The 15,127-nt window shown below is 38.6% G+C and overlaps 2 protein-coding genes across 11 annotated transcripts in view; one reads left to right on the top strand and one right to left on the bottom strand.

The window, feature by feature from the left end:
- Positions 1–4,723: 4,723 nt before the first annotated feature.
- zgc:56699 (uncharacterized protein LOC405758 homolog) lies at positions 4,724–7,018 on the bottom strand. Of its 9 annotated transcripts, none has more exons than XM_031290250.2 (8): positions 6,925–6,943; positions 6,449–6,538; positions 6,151–6,272; positions 5,939–6,045; positions 5,662–5,788; positions 5,486–5,569; positions 5,234–5,291; positions 4,724–5,143 (listed from the first exon to the last, which is right to left on the bottom strand). In XM_031290250.2, the coding sequence occupies exons 3-8, from the start codon at positions 6,233–6,235 to the stop codon at positions 5,068–5,070; spliced, it is 537 nt and encodes a 178-aa protein (XP_031146110.1). In that variant the 5' UTR covers positions 6,236–6,272; positions 6,449–6,538; positions 6,925–6,943; the 3' UTR covers positions 4,724–5,067. The 9 variants fall into 9 exon arrangements, with proteins under 9 accessions (XP_031146110.1, XP_031146111.1, XP_031146109.1 ...); XM_031290251.2 differs by having other exon boundaries at positions 6,151–6,264; positions 6,840–6,931; XM_031290249.2 differs by having other exon boundaries at positions 6,840–6,930.
- A 94-nt stretch (positions 7,019–7,112) lies between these two features.
- The window catches only part of letmd1 (LETM1 domain containing 1), a 13,987-nt gene continuing 5,972 nt past the window's right edge, over positions 7,113–15,127 (top strand). The window contains exons 1-6 of one of the 2 annotated variants that reach the window (XM_031290243.2): positions 7,113–7,221; positions 8,830–8,984; positions 9,873–9,988; positions 11,950–12,032; positions 12,214–12,400; positions 14,777–14,878. In XM_031290243.2, the coding sequence (XP_031146103.1) occupies positions 7,202–7,221; positions 8,830–8,984; positions 9,873–9,988; positions 11,950–12,032; positions 12,214–12,400; positions 14,777–14,878 (663 nt within the window). In that variant the 5' untranslated portion in view covers positions 7,113–7,201. Of the gene's footprint in view, positions 7,222–7,465; positions 7,745–8,829; positions 8,985–9,872; positions 9,989–11,949; positions 12,033–12,213; positions 12,401–14,776; positions 14,879–15,127 lie in introns of those variants that run through there. The other variant, XM_031290244.2, reaches the window with a different exon arrangement.

Genomic DNA, 15,127 nt, shown 5'->3' with positions numbered 1-15,127 from the left:
TGAAAGGAGCTAGAGTATAAAAGTAGTCTGATAATCAGACTGAATTGCCGCTCTGTTTCACTTCATTCGTTCAGCTTGACATCGTGTTAATGTTAGACTATTCTTTTTTAGTTTTGTTAACAATCAGTAGCGAGTGACGTGGTTGTCAACGTTTTTCTCTTGGTATTTTAAATTAATGTAGCTAGGTATCTATGCAGGAAGATGACGTCTCAATTCTTAATGCCGCCTGCTAAGCTCTGATTGGTCAATTGTTTCTCCAACCAGGGGATTAAAGTCGTCATTGAAGCACAACACCAGACCCATCTGTATTACTGGAGGAAAAAAAAGGACTGAACCAGACGACAGCTCAATAACAAAGTTCCTACAAAGAAGATATGCAGTATTCAGTGCATTGTGTTAATTATGTTCTCTGGTGTTTAATTAACTTCAGACACACTTTTGTCCAACAGCACACCGAACCATCATGAGTTGCTCAGTGCACATCCATCTTTAGCTGCAGTCACACTGGGGTGTAGGTTGACAGCACGTATGAGTCTATCTATATGCTTCAGTGTCACTAAGATGAATTCCTGTAGATTTATTGCACTTGGTCCAATGTCATATCAAACACTGAGAATAGACCTTGCTCATGGTTTTAGAGGTAACCTACAGCTAAATTATCTGAAGCAGCAACCAGCTGGTCTCATGCTTCTCTTGAGTTACAGCTTCTAAATTTCTCCGCCTGGTGTTGTTACGTAACTTAATATAAGTTGGAGGACTTGATAACACTGCAAATGTTGGACTTATGCATTAAGAGCAGTAGGATAGATCACTCCTATTACGGATCGTATGTGGGTAATGGTACACTGATAGTGACAAAGGGGGGTAGGGTAGCTCTCTTATGATCTACCCATCGTGCCGTAGTGGAAACTGGGGAAAGCGAGAGCAACTTGACTGCAGCTTGTTTGACTTGAGTATGAAATACCAGTGATAATAGAGGATCACAAGCTTCAGACAGAGTTACAGGATTAGAGGCCAGTTACAGAGACTAAAGTGTCCACTCCACATTGTGCAGGACTCTTAATGTCTGTGAGAATATGAGAATGTCACATTTATAAAATAAGATCAACAAAGAGGCTTGGGTTTCACTGCGTGCCTGAAACTTGTTAGCCGAGTGTCCAGCTGCCGGGTGAGCGTGATGAGTCTCATAAGGGTCATAGCTCAATGTGGACCGGAAGAGCAGCAGGTTGAATTTTATAGTTAAAAAGTAAAGCAACATGCTCAGTGGCTTTTACTTCCCTTAAACCCTCAGATGACCAGCTGGGGTCAAATGTGTCCCCAAAGATGTCAGTTTATGAAAACATCATTACTTTAATTAGATTTTTAGGGATATTGTACATACAGAGGTCGAACGTTGGAATTATCACATTGCAAACATTCTTAGAAAACAGCAAAAAAAAAAAAAGGTCAAAAGTGTCTGAAACACAGCATACCTGTAGCTTTCTGATTTACCTATCTATTATTTCTTTTAATTTATCGTATGTCATTATTATAATTTTTGTGATGTGTATCTGGTATTAATTTTAACAAGACTAAGGGTTTACAGCTCTGTGAGGGTGTAGGCTTACTTAGCTAAGGGCACAGAGGTGCTTTGAGCTAAATGCTAACATCAACATGCTAACAGTGACAACGCTAACATGCTGATGTTTAGCAGGTATGTTTACTATGTTTACCATCTCAGTTTGGCGTGTTCATAGCTAAACTAAACACAAAGTGCAGCTGAGGCTGATTGACATGTCATTTAGTCATAAACCAAAATATTGGACAATAAGATCATAAATAAATGTTGACCTGGTTATGGTGCTAGATGAAAAGTTAAGGGATCAACAAAGTGATTAGTAACAGAATTGAGGGTGGAAGTGGTCTGGGTGCAATACAGGGGTCTGTTTATTGGACTACCTCAACCTCACATTGGACAATGAATGGACACGCAACAGTGTTTTTGGTAGTCTCCTGGAAAGACTGCTTAACATGTCGTGCATGGTCTAATTTTTCTTGTCATGGACTGTCTATTCTATTGTATTTATTTATTTTTTATTTTTAAGTATAATTCTATCCTTATTATCTTATTTTAGTGCCTTCACTCTGATATTTCATTATCAACACAATACAGTTGTGTATTTTAATTTTGCCTCTGTTTGTTTGCTGTAAAAATTAAAACTCAATAAAGTTTGAGTCTGAAAAAACAAAGTGATTAGTGAATGGCTGAACCAAATTTTGTGGCTAGCCGTCGAGACATTTTACTCAAAACCACAAATGTAAACCTCATGGGGGCGCTAGAGGAAAAAGTCAGGGGATCATGAAAGCCAGTAGGATTCATCCTCTGGGGACCATGAAGGTCTGTAGAAAATGTCATGGCAATCGATCGGATAGTTGTTGAGATGTTTCAGTTTGGATCAAAGTGGTGCACCGACCTTGAAACATACTCTGAGGGAGCAGAGAAACTGAGAACAAGTAGACAAAATATGTTGCTGTCTTAAAGGTTGATGCCACCCTAAAAATGCCATGTTTAGAAATGCACTTTAATCAAGCCATTGAAACAGGAGAAGGGAGGAAGTCTCACAGGTGACTGGCAACATACAGTTTGTCTTTCCTCCTGTAGACTTACAGTGCTTCTCCCCACTGACAGTGTCTTGTACTGAGCACTCTTGGAACAGAATGTACCCAGGCTATTTAGTTTCAGTCATTTTATGCTGCTGGTCAGCAGGAGTTTAAACATGGAATTGGTATTAGATTTCTAGCCAAAAAGGGGGAAATGGTTTTAATCAATGATAATTTATTACTGATCAATAGCCACAACGACATTCATTTAGAGGAAAAGGGTTTGGTCTAACATCTTGAGAGGAAACGCAGTAGATTGGACATTGGACAGACACCAATTGGACAGACAGCAATTACATTGGATAGACACCAATTACATTATTTATACATTATTATAGACTAGATTGACATTTAATTAAGTTTATATCTATAATATGGACATTGCCAATAGTGAAAAATAAGTATATTTACTCAATAATATTCTTAAGTATAGTTTCGAGGTACTTGTACTTAAGTGTTTTCATTTTATGTGTACATTTCCAAGGCACTTTTAAGATCATGATTTTTTGCAGAAAACATACGATCATCTGATAAAGTATGATTCATTGTTTTAAATGAACTAACGGTATATAAAGCACTATAGCTCCACATGTACAATTCAGTAATGTAATTATATGAGTACTTTATAATTTTAGAACACTTAATTGCTAATAATTGCTGTACTTTTAATTTTGAATGTAGAATTTTTGATAGGAAATAATAGCGATAAACATCTACAGTATTTAGAAATTGGAGAACATCTTAAGAACTATTTATATATCTTGCCAAGTGCAATTTAGTTTTTCGTAAATCATATTTAATTGGCACTGAATCAGTTCCTGCTGGCACACCGCTCTGCTGAGCTCAAATTAACATCACCGACTTGGGATCAGAAGGGACAACATGACATTTAAGCCTCATCAATGACAAGTTGAAGAGTTCAGAACTAACATGAGCTTCTTCATATCACTCAGTGAGCAGGTAGTAACAGCTTTACATTTAAGAGGAGGAAGCGGTTCCTCGATAGACATAGGGGCCTGTGCAGGGCAGAAGACGTGCACGTCATATCTCCTCATCCTTACAGATGGTGACAGGGCAGCAGGCCTGTCTGAACACTTCTATTAATAGCCACATCTAAAATAGACAGTCATCACATGAAATCAATAATGCCACTTAGATATGACAGAGTGCTCAGGCTGGCCGGTCTCACACTGGGATTATTCTGAGATTCATCACACTGAAGTCACTCCAGTGAAACAAACATTAGAAAGGTGTCACTTTGGGTCTTGGGTAATTGTGAAATTTAACTCCCCCCCCCCCTTTTTTTTTTTACAAACCAAACAATCAGTTGATTGATGGTGAAAATAATTGGCAGATTAATCCATAATGAAAAAAATCATTAGTTGCAGTTTCATACAAAATAGTTCAAAATTAGCTCCACCTCAGTTAACCAAAACGGTAAAATCCTAAGTCTGATAATTTGATATAATAGTTGTCAGTCACAGGAGCCATTTCTCTGCATAGAGTAATTTTACTTTTAAGTCTTGAGTACATTTTCCTGATTATACTTACATATTTTTACTGAACTAACATTAACATAGGACTTTTACTTGTAACATATTTTTGGTGTGGTATTAGGACTTTTACTTATGTAAATTAACTAAATCCCTCCAACACTGCAATGGCTAATGATGTACTTTATGCATGAAAAGTGCCTTTATTAAACATGTTTGCTTACCAGAGGAGCTACTCAAATCAAAGGAATGAAGTATTAAATTGAGTGGGAAGCAGGCAGATAGTGATGTCAGTGCTTGGGTTGATGAGTACTGCCATCCTGTGGCCATGAAGTGACACTTAAAACTTCTGAACAGCTGCTTACTTTGCTTGGGAAGAGTACCTCAACGATTGACTATAGTTATTATAAAATATAAGTGAGTTTACGACCCAATTGCTATTGTGAAATAGGCCTGTGTGTATATACATTGTCCACATGTGTATTTTCTGTACCCGTTTAATGTCTTTTCTAATTTATTTTCTTTCATTTTGCAATACTGCCACTGAGGCTTTCTAAAATAGAAAAAAACAAAATAGGAAAACAGTCCCATCCCATTGCCAAACTGTATTTGAAATCCATGCACATCACAACATGCGATTCACTTTAGTAAACATTTTCATAACTCAACCACAAAATTTGAAATAGAACACCTACCATGCTAACTTCACACAATTATTTGAAATAAAAACACCTTTAATATAACAAGCCCACAATATTCAACCACTGCCCTTTGTAACTGTTAACAGTTGGGAATGCAAGGAAATACAGAAAAACTAAAACAAATGGAGGCTATGCCTGCAGTTACGGTACCACATCAGGTGACTAAAATGAGACTGCTGCAACTTGAACCTACAGTAGATCTAATATAAAATAAGTTACGCATACATTATGGTTTATATCGGGGTCCAGGGAAGGGTATTGGGAGTTCTAAAACTTGGACCAAGGTTGTTGGTGGGCCTCATTTCCTGCCTGCAGAGAAACAAGACAAAACAGTTAAGGTATTAAGAAAATATGCACTTGCTAAGATCTGAAGCAGACTGGATTAAGTATAACACTTACTTCTGATTCAGGACTGTGTTCACACCCCACACAAACGGAGCGGCATCATCATCAGCCTCTGCAAGACAAAATGCTCAGTTACTTTTACAGACAAAATCAGAGTTTTCAAAGTCTGGTTCCGAGCATGGAAGGGGAGAAAAAGAAAATTGCTTTAGAAACTATGCATTGAATATTTCAAACTCAAGCACCGGCTTCTTTGTTCAATCACACAAAAATCAAAGTGTTAAAACAAGTTGTGGTTATTAGTAATACCTTTGTCCCAATCTTCAGTCATGTTCTGGTTTACCCAAGTGCTGACTGGGACCTGCCATTTACTAAGTCCATTTGTGCTTCCACCTGTAAACAGAGCATAATTCAACTCAAACACTGCGAGAGCATGTTAACTCCGCAAGGTAAAAAATAGAAAGAGCAAAAAAGTGATGACTTACCATCTTCAGTGTCCACAGATATTCGGTCTTCACAGGTTTCAGTGTGGTATGTCAGCTCATGCTTGGGGACCAGGTGGCGAGCATTGAAAGGGCAGGTTTTTAGCTCCATGGCCAGTTTCGGATGATTCTACATAAATGAGAGAGAAAAGAGGCAAAGGAAAGGACATTTTTGGTTCAAATATACATAATACACACGTCCCTGAACTCTACGTCCATGTAAATCTACAATATTTTGCCATGCCTGCTGGTGTTACTTGCTATAATGAGTTTGACTCACTTTCCTGCACTTTATAAGATGGTAAGGGAAGCGGCAGGCTCGGATTTGGTGGTTCTTATCAAAAGGGCACTGCAGAAGTTTTTCCGGGTCACAGTTTCCTTTTTCATCTTTAAAGTCAGAGAAGAACAAATTAATACGTTTAACCCTTTAATATTTACTAAGACGGAAGACAACTTAAGATGTTAAAATGTGAGGAAATATTTTTGTTTTACCGGTTTCTTCTTCCAGCTGTGGACTCTGGACAGGAGCAGTTTTGCATGGAGCGCAGGTGGTTCCAAATCTGATGGTGGCCGCCATCGCTAGCTGGGATTTACTGAAGACACCAACTGGCAAACTGGTAGGGTCATAGATACAATTCAAGTTAACATGGAATACAAATTAAAAACAAAGTAGATATAAGGTCAAAACAAATACTGATTTCTTCTGGTTTCTAGATCCACATTCAAAAGAAATTCATCATGAATATGCAGAATTCTGTCTAGTGTACAGGTGTGCCGAATTATCTAACACCTGATTCGAGGTGTACGGTTGTTTGGAATAATATACCAAGTTATGGCGTTAGTTATACTCTGTGCTATCTACACTGAGTGAAGCAGTCGCCTGGGGTAAAGAGAAGAGAATGCAATAGCACCAGATTTTATATTATGTTTACACGGTCAAAACGTACCCAGGTTTGCAGTTTCCAATCAGCCGTTTAGTGCAGTTAAGTTTCAACTGGATGGTAATAAGACTCATTATCTAGAAGTATTCGTTGAACTTTAATTAGCTTATTCATTGTCAAACATTGCCCTTAAACCGCAAAATGTTGGCTAATGTTAGTGGTCATGTTTGCTAGCAAAAACTTGGCAAGTCGCCCAACTTTAATTGTAAATTGGCCAATGAAGAGTATAATTCATATTACCTGAAAGAACGTTTAAGAACTTTTTAACAAGTGTTTGAAATACAGTCGGTTACAAAATTGGCACGGAAAATAACATTTTATGGACCTTTTTTATTCTTTTTCTCGTCGGCGTCTTGCTTTCTTAACTGTCTCTGTTTGCGACCGGTGAAAGCTTTTGATAATTTCGTTGCTCCGCCCCCATTTAGCGAACATCTCGAAGTCACATGACTTCCTGCTTAAAATCATCTGCATTCAAATTAACCCAAGAGTCGTTACTTTTGCTCAAAATTTTCTTTAAAAAAATATCTGAAGGTGTGACACAGCATCATTTAAACTCGAGAACGCAATATCTGAAGAAATTGCGGCATGATACTGAAACGCTGATGCTATTGTCTTTAAATGTGTAAGTATGCAGGAATGTAGGAATAGTTGGAAATAGGTTGGTTATTTGTATGAGTGCCATTAAAAGTTGAATAATACCAATAAAGTTGTGGAACATTGTTTTTAAAAGCTGTCGCTAAACTTAATTGCTGGCCTTAAAATTTGAATAATAATGTATGAAAGGTGTGTAACGTTGTAAGGTCTGGATGAAGTTCCTAGCTGAAAGTGTGAGTAGGTAGAGAAAAGCCTGACTGTGTGTGTGTGTGTGTGTGTGTGTGTGTGTGTGTGTTATTGCCAATAATACATCGTTGAATCCGTGTACACGGCAGACTTTACGGTAACTCCATAACTGAACGGCTTTTGGCTTTGTCGTACATGAGCGTCATTACGGTAACGTACGCGGAACTTTACTGTATACATGTATGAAACATGGCGCTGTCCTGCTCAAACCTGTGTAGCAATTTGTCTTTGACCCGTCTGTGTGGTCTCAGGACAAACAGGATATCAAATGGCCTTTACTTTCCTTATGGGTCCTGTCAGTCCAGGTATGTTTAAACATCTTTATGCTTCATTCGTCCAAGATTTGTCTCTTTGTTTTACTCGCATCTCACTTGAACCCTTGCTAAATTAAGCTAGCTGCAAATCAGTAACGTTAGGCTGCTATGCTCAACCGTTTGTGTTTGATTTAAAGATATGTTCTAATGTAAACTCAGTTGTCCACTTTATATTTAAATCATGCTACTATGCTGTGTCATTGATACACGACCAGCATACAACCACCTTTGATTTTTGTCTAAAATATATCCAAACCACTGAGCATGGAGGTGTAACGTTAGAGATGATTTCTGGTGTTCTGACGATTTATGCAGCCTTGTCGAAAGATGTGTTTTTGTGTATTTCCGTCAATATTATGACACCTCATTTGTGTTTTTGATTACAAAACAGGGGTTAGTGTACTGTAAGAATATATTGGGAGCATATTTTGATATCTTGTTTTCTTTTATCAGGGTTAGCGTATTTCGATAGACCCAATCCCATAAGAAATATTGCTCCCACTACATAGCTAATTGTGTTAGATTTTACACCACTACTGACTCTATGTATAGTGTAAGAATTAGGGCTGCAACTAACTAATTAACTAATTATTTTCATTATCGATTCATCTGCAGGTTAGTAATAATTAATAGGGAAACATGTTAATCCCAGTTTTTCAAAGTCCAAGGTGATGTCTTTAATAAAACGAAAAACACATTTTTTGCATGAAGATTTACTTTAACGGTTAATTGATTATCAAAATAGTTGCCGATTATTTTTCTGATGATCTTCTAATCGATAGGTCGACTAATTGTTGAAGTTCTAGGAAGAATATGGGGAGCATGTTATGATACTGCATTAATGTATTTATTTAAGATTTTTCAGAGTAGTATTATGATACTGCATTAATATTTAAGATTTTTCAGAGTAGTGCATTTTTGAAAGACCAAATTCCCTGTTAAATAATGCTCCTACACGTGGAGAACCAAAGCACACCTCGATAGGGAGCACATATCGGGGGGGGGGGAAATCCATTTTAATTGCTGATCTTTTAGTAGGCGTTAACTTATTTGTGTTTACCTCTTCTACTCTACAGGTTGCCCCTGTGCCGACACTACTCATCGTCCAAAGTTAGACGAGGTATTGGTCGCTATGTGGCCTCCAGCCTCCAGAGGGTAAATACCAAATATGAAGGTTTCCTTAAAAGGCGATTTCCCCGCTTTTATCAACTCTATCACACATTTACGGAAGGTAAGATAGACTGTTACTGTAACTCACCTCTCTAGCATCTTTAATACTGTATGGTTGTATAGTTGGAGTTTTTTAAGATTAAAGTTCAAAAGTGGAAAAAAAACAAATAGTATAATTTAGCAGCATTCATTCTACTAGTAGCAGTAGAATGAATTTAAGTTTAAAAACATGAGTACCATGTCATCCCAAATTTGAAGTTCACTTTCTTATACACGCTTATGTTCATACTTTTCTATTTTTATAACTCTTGTATATTTGTCCTATGCATTGTACCATCTTTTTTTGCACCTTGTATGTAGTCTGAATGGTGCACCATTCTTTTTCTTTTTTTTGGCGCCGGGGACCAGGAGAAATACAAATTTCTTGCTCGATTTACTGCACTGTGCAGAGGGATGACAATATAGTCTCTCTTATCTCATATACAGAGATTCAGAGTCCAAGTTTCAAAGACAAAATAAGTTGATATGTTCTTCATACTATATCCAAAGATACTGTACGTATGGAGCATTTATGGAATAGTTTAAAATCTCAGTCACTGCATATCATAACTAATGCAATTACACTTGAGTATTGTATTAAACATATTTTTTTTGTGATTATTTGGTGTAATGGCAGGAATTGTTTAATGTAAAACTGTATTTGTGGCACAACACACGTCCAAATCTTTTAATGGGACTGCAGTGTACAGTACAAGGCGGCTGTGGTTTAAGAGGGGGTTGGTAGTTCAATGCCCACCTCCTCCTGTTCACATGACGAAGTGTCCTTGAGCAAGACACTGAACCCCATTTGCTCCCCCGATGGCAAGGCCAGCACCTAGCATGGCAAGCTATGCTGCCATCACTTTCATCCATATTTGCATTATCATCAACGTGATTTTTATTATTCCAGGATTCAAGCTACTGTTCCGAGATGCCAAAGATGTGCAGAGGATAAAAGCTAAGATGTTCTCTGATGGAGTGCAGTTCAAGGATTTGCCCTACAGGGAGATGGAGAAGCTCAGACAGGTGGGTCCTCTCCACCACCATTAGTCATATCCAAAACACTGTCACATTTATAACCAGATATTGAGTCAACAATTTTTAATATTTGATATTTTTTATGACACAGTGAGATGATTGGCTGGGTAGAAATGCTGTAGGTTATTGATCATGTTTTTACACGTTTCCAAAACACTAAGTAGAAGATACAATAAAATGATCAAACAGCATTACTTCAAAGGAGGCCAGCACTATCTATGTTAGTGCTGTGTTGTATTACAGAGCTAGGAGAAAAAAAAAAGGTTTATTAAAAATTTTTTTTTTTATAGTGGAAGATAGAGATTCCAGTAAAAGACCTATACCAGTGTTTCCCCACACATAGACTTTACCTGGGCAGGCTGCCCAGGTATATTAAGGGGCGCCACATTTGGTGACCCATTCTAGCAGGCTGTTAGCCTAGAAATCTAGACGCACCCTAGCGGCAGCAAATGTAATTTGCAGCCAAGGTCGTCTAGCAACTCTCCGTTGGCTTGCGAGCTGAAAAAACCAAACTCTGGTCAGGCCAATCACATCGTGTATAGAGTTGGTGGGTGGGTTAGGGTTAGGGTTAGGATCGCGTATTTACTTCCCCTGCCAGAAACCGCTGGATTACATTAGACTCGAGCGGTTACATTCGGTCTCGACATACTATTTACACACTCATACTGACCGACACTAGACTCACACACTGGCCACGGTTACATTCGGTAGCCTGGTGCGCAGTCTCCTTGTGACAGTCTAACTACCATGTAGCAACATTCACTTTTAACATTTAACTTGACATAACTACCAAGATAACATTACGCGTATTTGTATGTGATAAAATAATTTCCCCTTGGTAATGTAGCCTATGAATTTCCATGAACACAATTCTAAAATGCACGAGACATAAAGGCTTCTGGGATCGGTTGATAACTCAAACTTGCCGAGAACCTAGACACCCGTTTGATTACATAGACTCATGCATTAGGCACGGTTACGGTCTCGTTCAGTAGCCTGGTGCGCGGTCTCCTGGTGACAGCCTACCTACCATGTAACAAACATTTAACTTAACATAACTACCAAGATAACATGACGTGTATTTGTATGTGATGTAGCCTACTTCCCCATCGATAATGTGTGAATTGCCATGAACACAATCATCTAAGATGCACCAGAAACAAGGCTTGGTTAATAACTCAAACTTGCCGAGAACCAAGACACGCTTGATTACATTAGACTCGAGCGGCCGGTTGCACGGTTACATTCGGTCTCGTTCAGTAGCCTGGTGCGCGGTCTAGGCCATTTCTTGATTGATTCTACCACCACTCCAGTGGAGGCGCTAATGAGCTAGATTACTACACACACAGTATCAGCCTAGCAGAAGAATACCAGCTACACACAACGGCACAAATGCATTGATGTATTAAGAGAACAGGAGTGAGTTGGTTCATTGACGTATGGCACTCGATTCTCCTGGTTCAGTGACACGAGTCGGGTTAATTAACCGGCTCTTCGGTCAGTTCATCAACACTATTGCCGACCGGATACGGCAAAAGTTTAATCCATCAACTAGCGTTGCTCTGGTTGGCTATGAGTGCAGAGGGAATTTGAACGACAACCGTTTATCCCGCCCCTCGGATTGAGCCCTGCCAATGGTGAGTTCCCAGACCCAACATCTTGATGTGGGTCTGGCTTGTCAGGCTAGCAGGCTATAATTAAATATTAGAAAGAAAAATGAGACAGAAGAAAGGAGTTGGATATTGAAATGACAAAGAAAAAATAATCAGATTAAGTCAGATGTCTGAAGTTCAGCAGTAGATTCCAGAATTCAAGAATTATGTTCTGTAAGTTATTTCTTTATAAGTGAGCAGCACTTTCATTTAACGCTTTGTCTTTATTGTATAATTTCAGCTCTGTAAAGTGTATTATCTCACAGCAGCTTTACTTACTTTACATTTGTTTTGCAGTTTCGCAGAGACATGATCAAGGCCGTGCCGCTGGTGGTGATATCCATCCCTCCCTTCGCCAACTACCTGGTTTTTGTCTTGATGTGAGCTACTTTAAAATAACCATCTTTTCATTCCAGTTGGCACCCTTTTGATTCATATTCAGCAAAGCATTCTGAAATGATTGATAGTAATGTTCCTTGCTTGCTATCTTGTCCCTGTTGATATATGTATATTTTACCGTCCCTCCTCTCTCTGCTACCATCCTCTCCTGTTCACTGCCAGGTACTTTTTCCCCCGCCAGCTCCTGATCCCACATTTCTGGACTCCTCAGCAGAAGGAGGAGTTTCAGGGATTGTACCATTCCCTGAGGGCCCAGCACCACTGGTCAGTGCTCAAAGGGCTCGAGAGCACGAGCCAACAGGTCAAAGACGGCCAGCTACAGAGGCGCCTTAAAGACCTGTGTGCCACAGTAAGTGAACGCAGCCGAAGTGTTTGGTGGTAGAAATACGGCATTATGATGAGGAAATATGTGACAGGGTACAGAAGAATAGATGCAGAATAGATCAAACTTTTACCAACCATCTGTTCTAGTACCACCAGCTATACATCACACTCTTCTGTTGAAAATATGCACAAGCATAATTTTAGAGCATACATTGATGCATTCGCTGTCCAGAAAGTGACTGAGCAGATAAAATAACTAAAATGTAAGAACTACCTCACAAACACCAGGGGCTTATTTATCAACTGTGGATATGAACTGTCTAGTGCTTAAACAACGCAGACGCTCCTTACAAGTAATTACAAGCAGTCAAACCCTACATAAGTAAAATATAATATAAATTATATTATTATATATTACATTATTACGATTAACTATTTTTATTTGTTTTTTAAAACAACGTACAAAACATACACTTTACAACATGAACATAGGGAAGACGGGGGAAAAAATCGTTTTGGTACGTGTGGACGTGGCCTTAGACAAAAACTAACCCTTGTGTTGTCCTGTTTTCAAAGCTTTTCGTAGCAGAAATATAGGTTTATTTCAACCAAATTGCCCAAAAATAACATGGATGCATGGATGCAAGATCTTCGCAGGTTATTACTTTTATTGAATTTGGGATTTTAGGTGTTTTATTCAATTTCATAGCATTTGAAAAAAAATGTTAAAATGGTTTCAAAACAGTCTCCTGACTTAACGTTGACATAAACCAGTCTGTGATCCACTCTGATCTTAACTATTAGTCAAAATAATTCATAATTTCAGCTTTTTTTTAAACTAAAGAATTGGGTATAATGTCATATAAATTAGCTTTATTGACCATGAATTTAAAAAAGCGTCTCAAAAAGAGACACAAACGTCTGGGGGTAAAAGCAACAAAAAAAAAGTTTTCAAATCTTTTTTTTCTCTATTTTGACCCGGAAGGACATCAAGCTCATGGCCGATCGGAAGACAACACAAGGGTTAAGAAAAGATGACATAATAACATAACATTCAAGACAATATAATACATTATAATTGACTTTTTTTAGCATTTTACTGTTGTAGCTGGTTGAGGTAGTTTCAGCTACTTTATATACAGTGAGGCAGGTGAATAGAGTGGTTCCCATGGTAGGGGTCTGCTCATCCAGAGGACCACAACTTAAATCTGAGGGGTTGTGAGATGATTGATGGGAGAGCAACAAAGGAAAAAAACTAAGTTCCATTCTTGGACATTTCAAAAAATATTATTTTGACCTCTTTTGGCCTCACACTTGTTAAGATAAACTGTAAAGTTTATAGGAGAAATTTGTCTTTGTTGGAACTGCTACCAACTCATAGACATCGGAAACATGACAAGAAGAACAACCAGACACTTTTTATAAACTCATCATATGTTTTTCTATGTTAAAATCCTTATCTGAAAAGTAACTAAGAACTACAGCTGTGTGTTAACTATAGTGGAGTAAGGCCGGCCACACACGCAGGCTGCGCGGCGTGAGCGTGGTGTTTCTTTTTCCGTCTCAGTGGCGTGGCGGCTGCGTGGCGTTTTCTATGTCTTTTCACACCAGAAACGTGTCTGACGCTGCGCTGCTGTTGTTGCTAGCCTTGTCTGTACACGTGTGTTTCCCATTGATAAAATGAAATAATAGCGTGTTCTTCAACCCTATACTGATTTGATTACAGCAAAGACAACGTCGGCAGTATTGACGGCAAAATAGGCTACAGAATATTTTGTTCTGTATTGACAGGTGCAATATTTGAAAATCGATAATTATTTATTATTTTTTTTAATTACATTTATAATCTGCATTTATGTCAAAACCTAGAGACTTTCAAACATCAAAATGTCATTTATTAAATGTATTCGTGTCAAAATGACATATAAACATTTTTTTGTATTTTATTTTGTCTGGAAACGCTTCCAAAACGCTTGCGTGTCGCGTGAAAAATAGGCGACGGTTCTATTTCTAGCATGCACGCGTTTTCGGCGCGGCTCGAGCCGCGCCTGAGACATGCGTGTCACGCAGGCAGTGTGCAAGCTCTAACCTGTTAACATGGGAGCCGAAATAAAAACGGACACGCCAAGCAGCTGACACGCTCACGCCACGCAGCCAGTGTGAAGCCGGCCTAAAAGAGTACAATATTTGCCTATGAAACATAGTTCAGTTTAGGTATAGACTATCATCAAGTACAAAAATGAAATTACAAAAGACTTAATGGCCAAATATCGTTGGTTCGGTAATCGGATAGAGTCCCTCATTACTAACTCATACACATACATAGGTGTAAAACAACAGGTTGAACTTGTATCCATTATTCCATGAAAGTGGGATAAACTGATTTTCTGTTCATTTTCAGGTGCAAAGTGGAGCAATCCCTAAAGTGTCTGAAATCCTTGCTGTCCGAAGCCTGTTTTCTGGACCTCCTCTGGGTATAAAGAGGATGAGCGTGGATCAAATGGTTAGTAACACCTAGGGTTGGGAACTAGAAACCTGATGCCAATATGGCCTCATTTTGGTGCTTGCACTTAGAAGCCTGTGCCTCTGGTGCTTCGAAAAAGACGTTTCAGGCAACAGAAGCATCACTGCACGTGATGCTAGTTAACACTACACTTGGCAGCAGGTAACATTAGCCTACCGTTAGCTACTAGCTGGCCTAAACACGGTTAAAATGCTTAAAGCTAAACGGTCTTAGCAATAAACAAGCCGT

This window comes from Sander lucioperca, chromosome 12 (genome assembly GCF_008315115.2).
Source record: "Sander lucioperca isolate FBNREF2018 chromosome 12, SLUC_FBN_1.2, whole genome shotgun sequence".
Taxonomy (NCBI): domain Eukaryota; kingdom Metazoa; phylum Chordata; class Actinopteri; order Perciformes; family Percidae; genus Sander; species Sander lucioperca.
Note: the sequence above shows the minus strand (reverse complement) of the source record. Positions and strands in the feature narration are given on the sequence as shown.

Excerpts from the sequence above, each read along its gene's own strand:
- zgc:56699 (XM_031290246.2), bottom strand. The coding sequence starts at position 6,673 with ATGAGTCTTATTACCATCCAGTTGAAACTTAACTGCACTAAACGGCTG. Across the intron at positions 6,273-6,605 it reads ATTGGAAACTGCAAACCTGG|TTTGCCAGTTGGTGTCTTCA; the intron begins GTACGTTTTGAC and ends TGACCCTACCAG. Across the intron at positions 5,292-5,485 it reads GACTGAAGATTGGGACAAAG|AGGCTGATGATGATGCCGCT; the intron begins GTATTACTAATA and ends TTTGTCTTGCAG.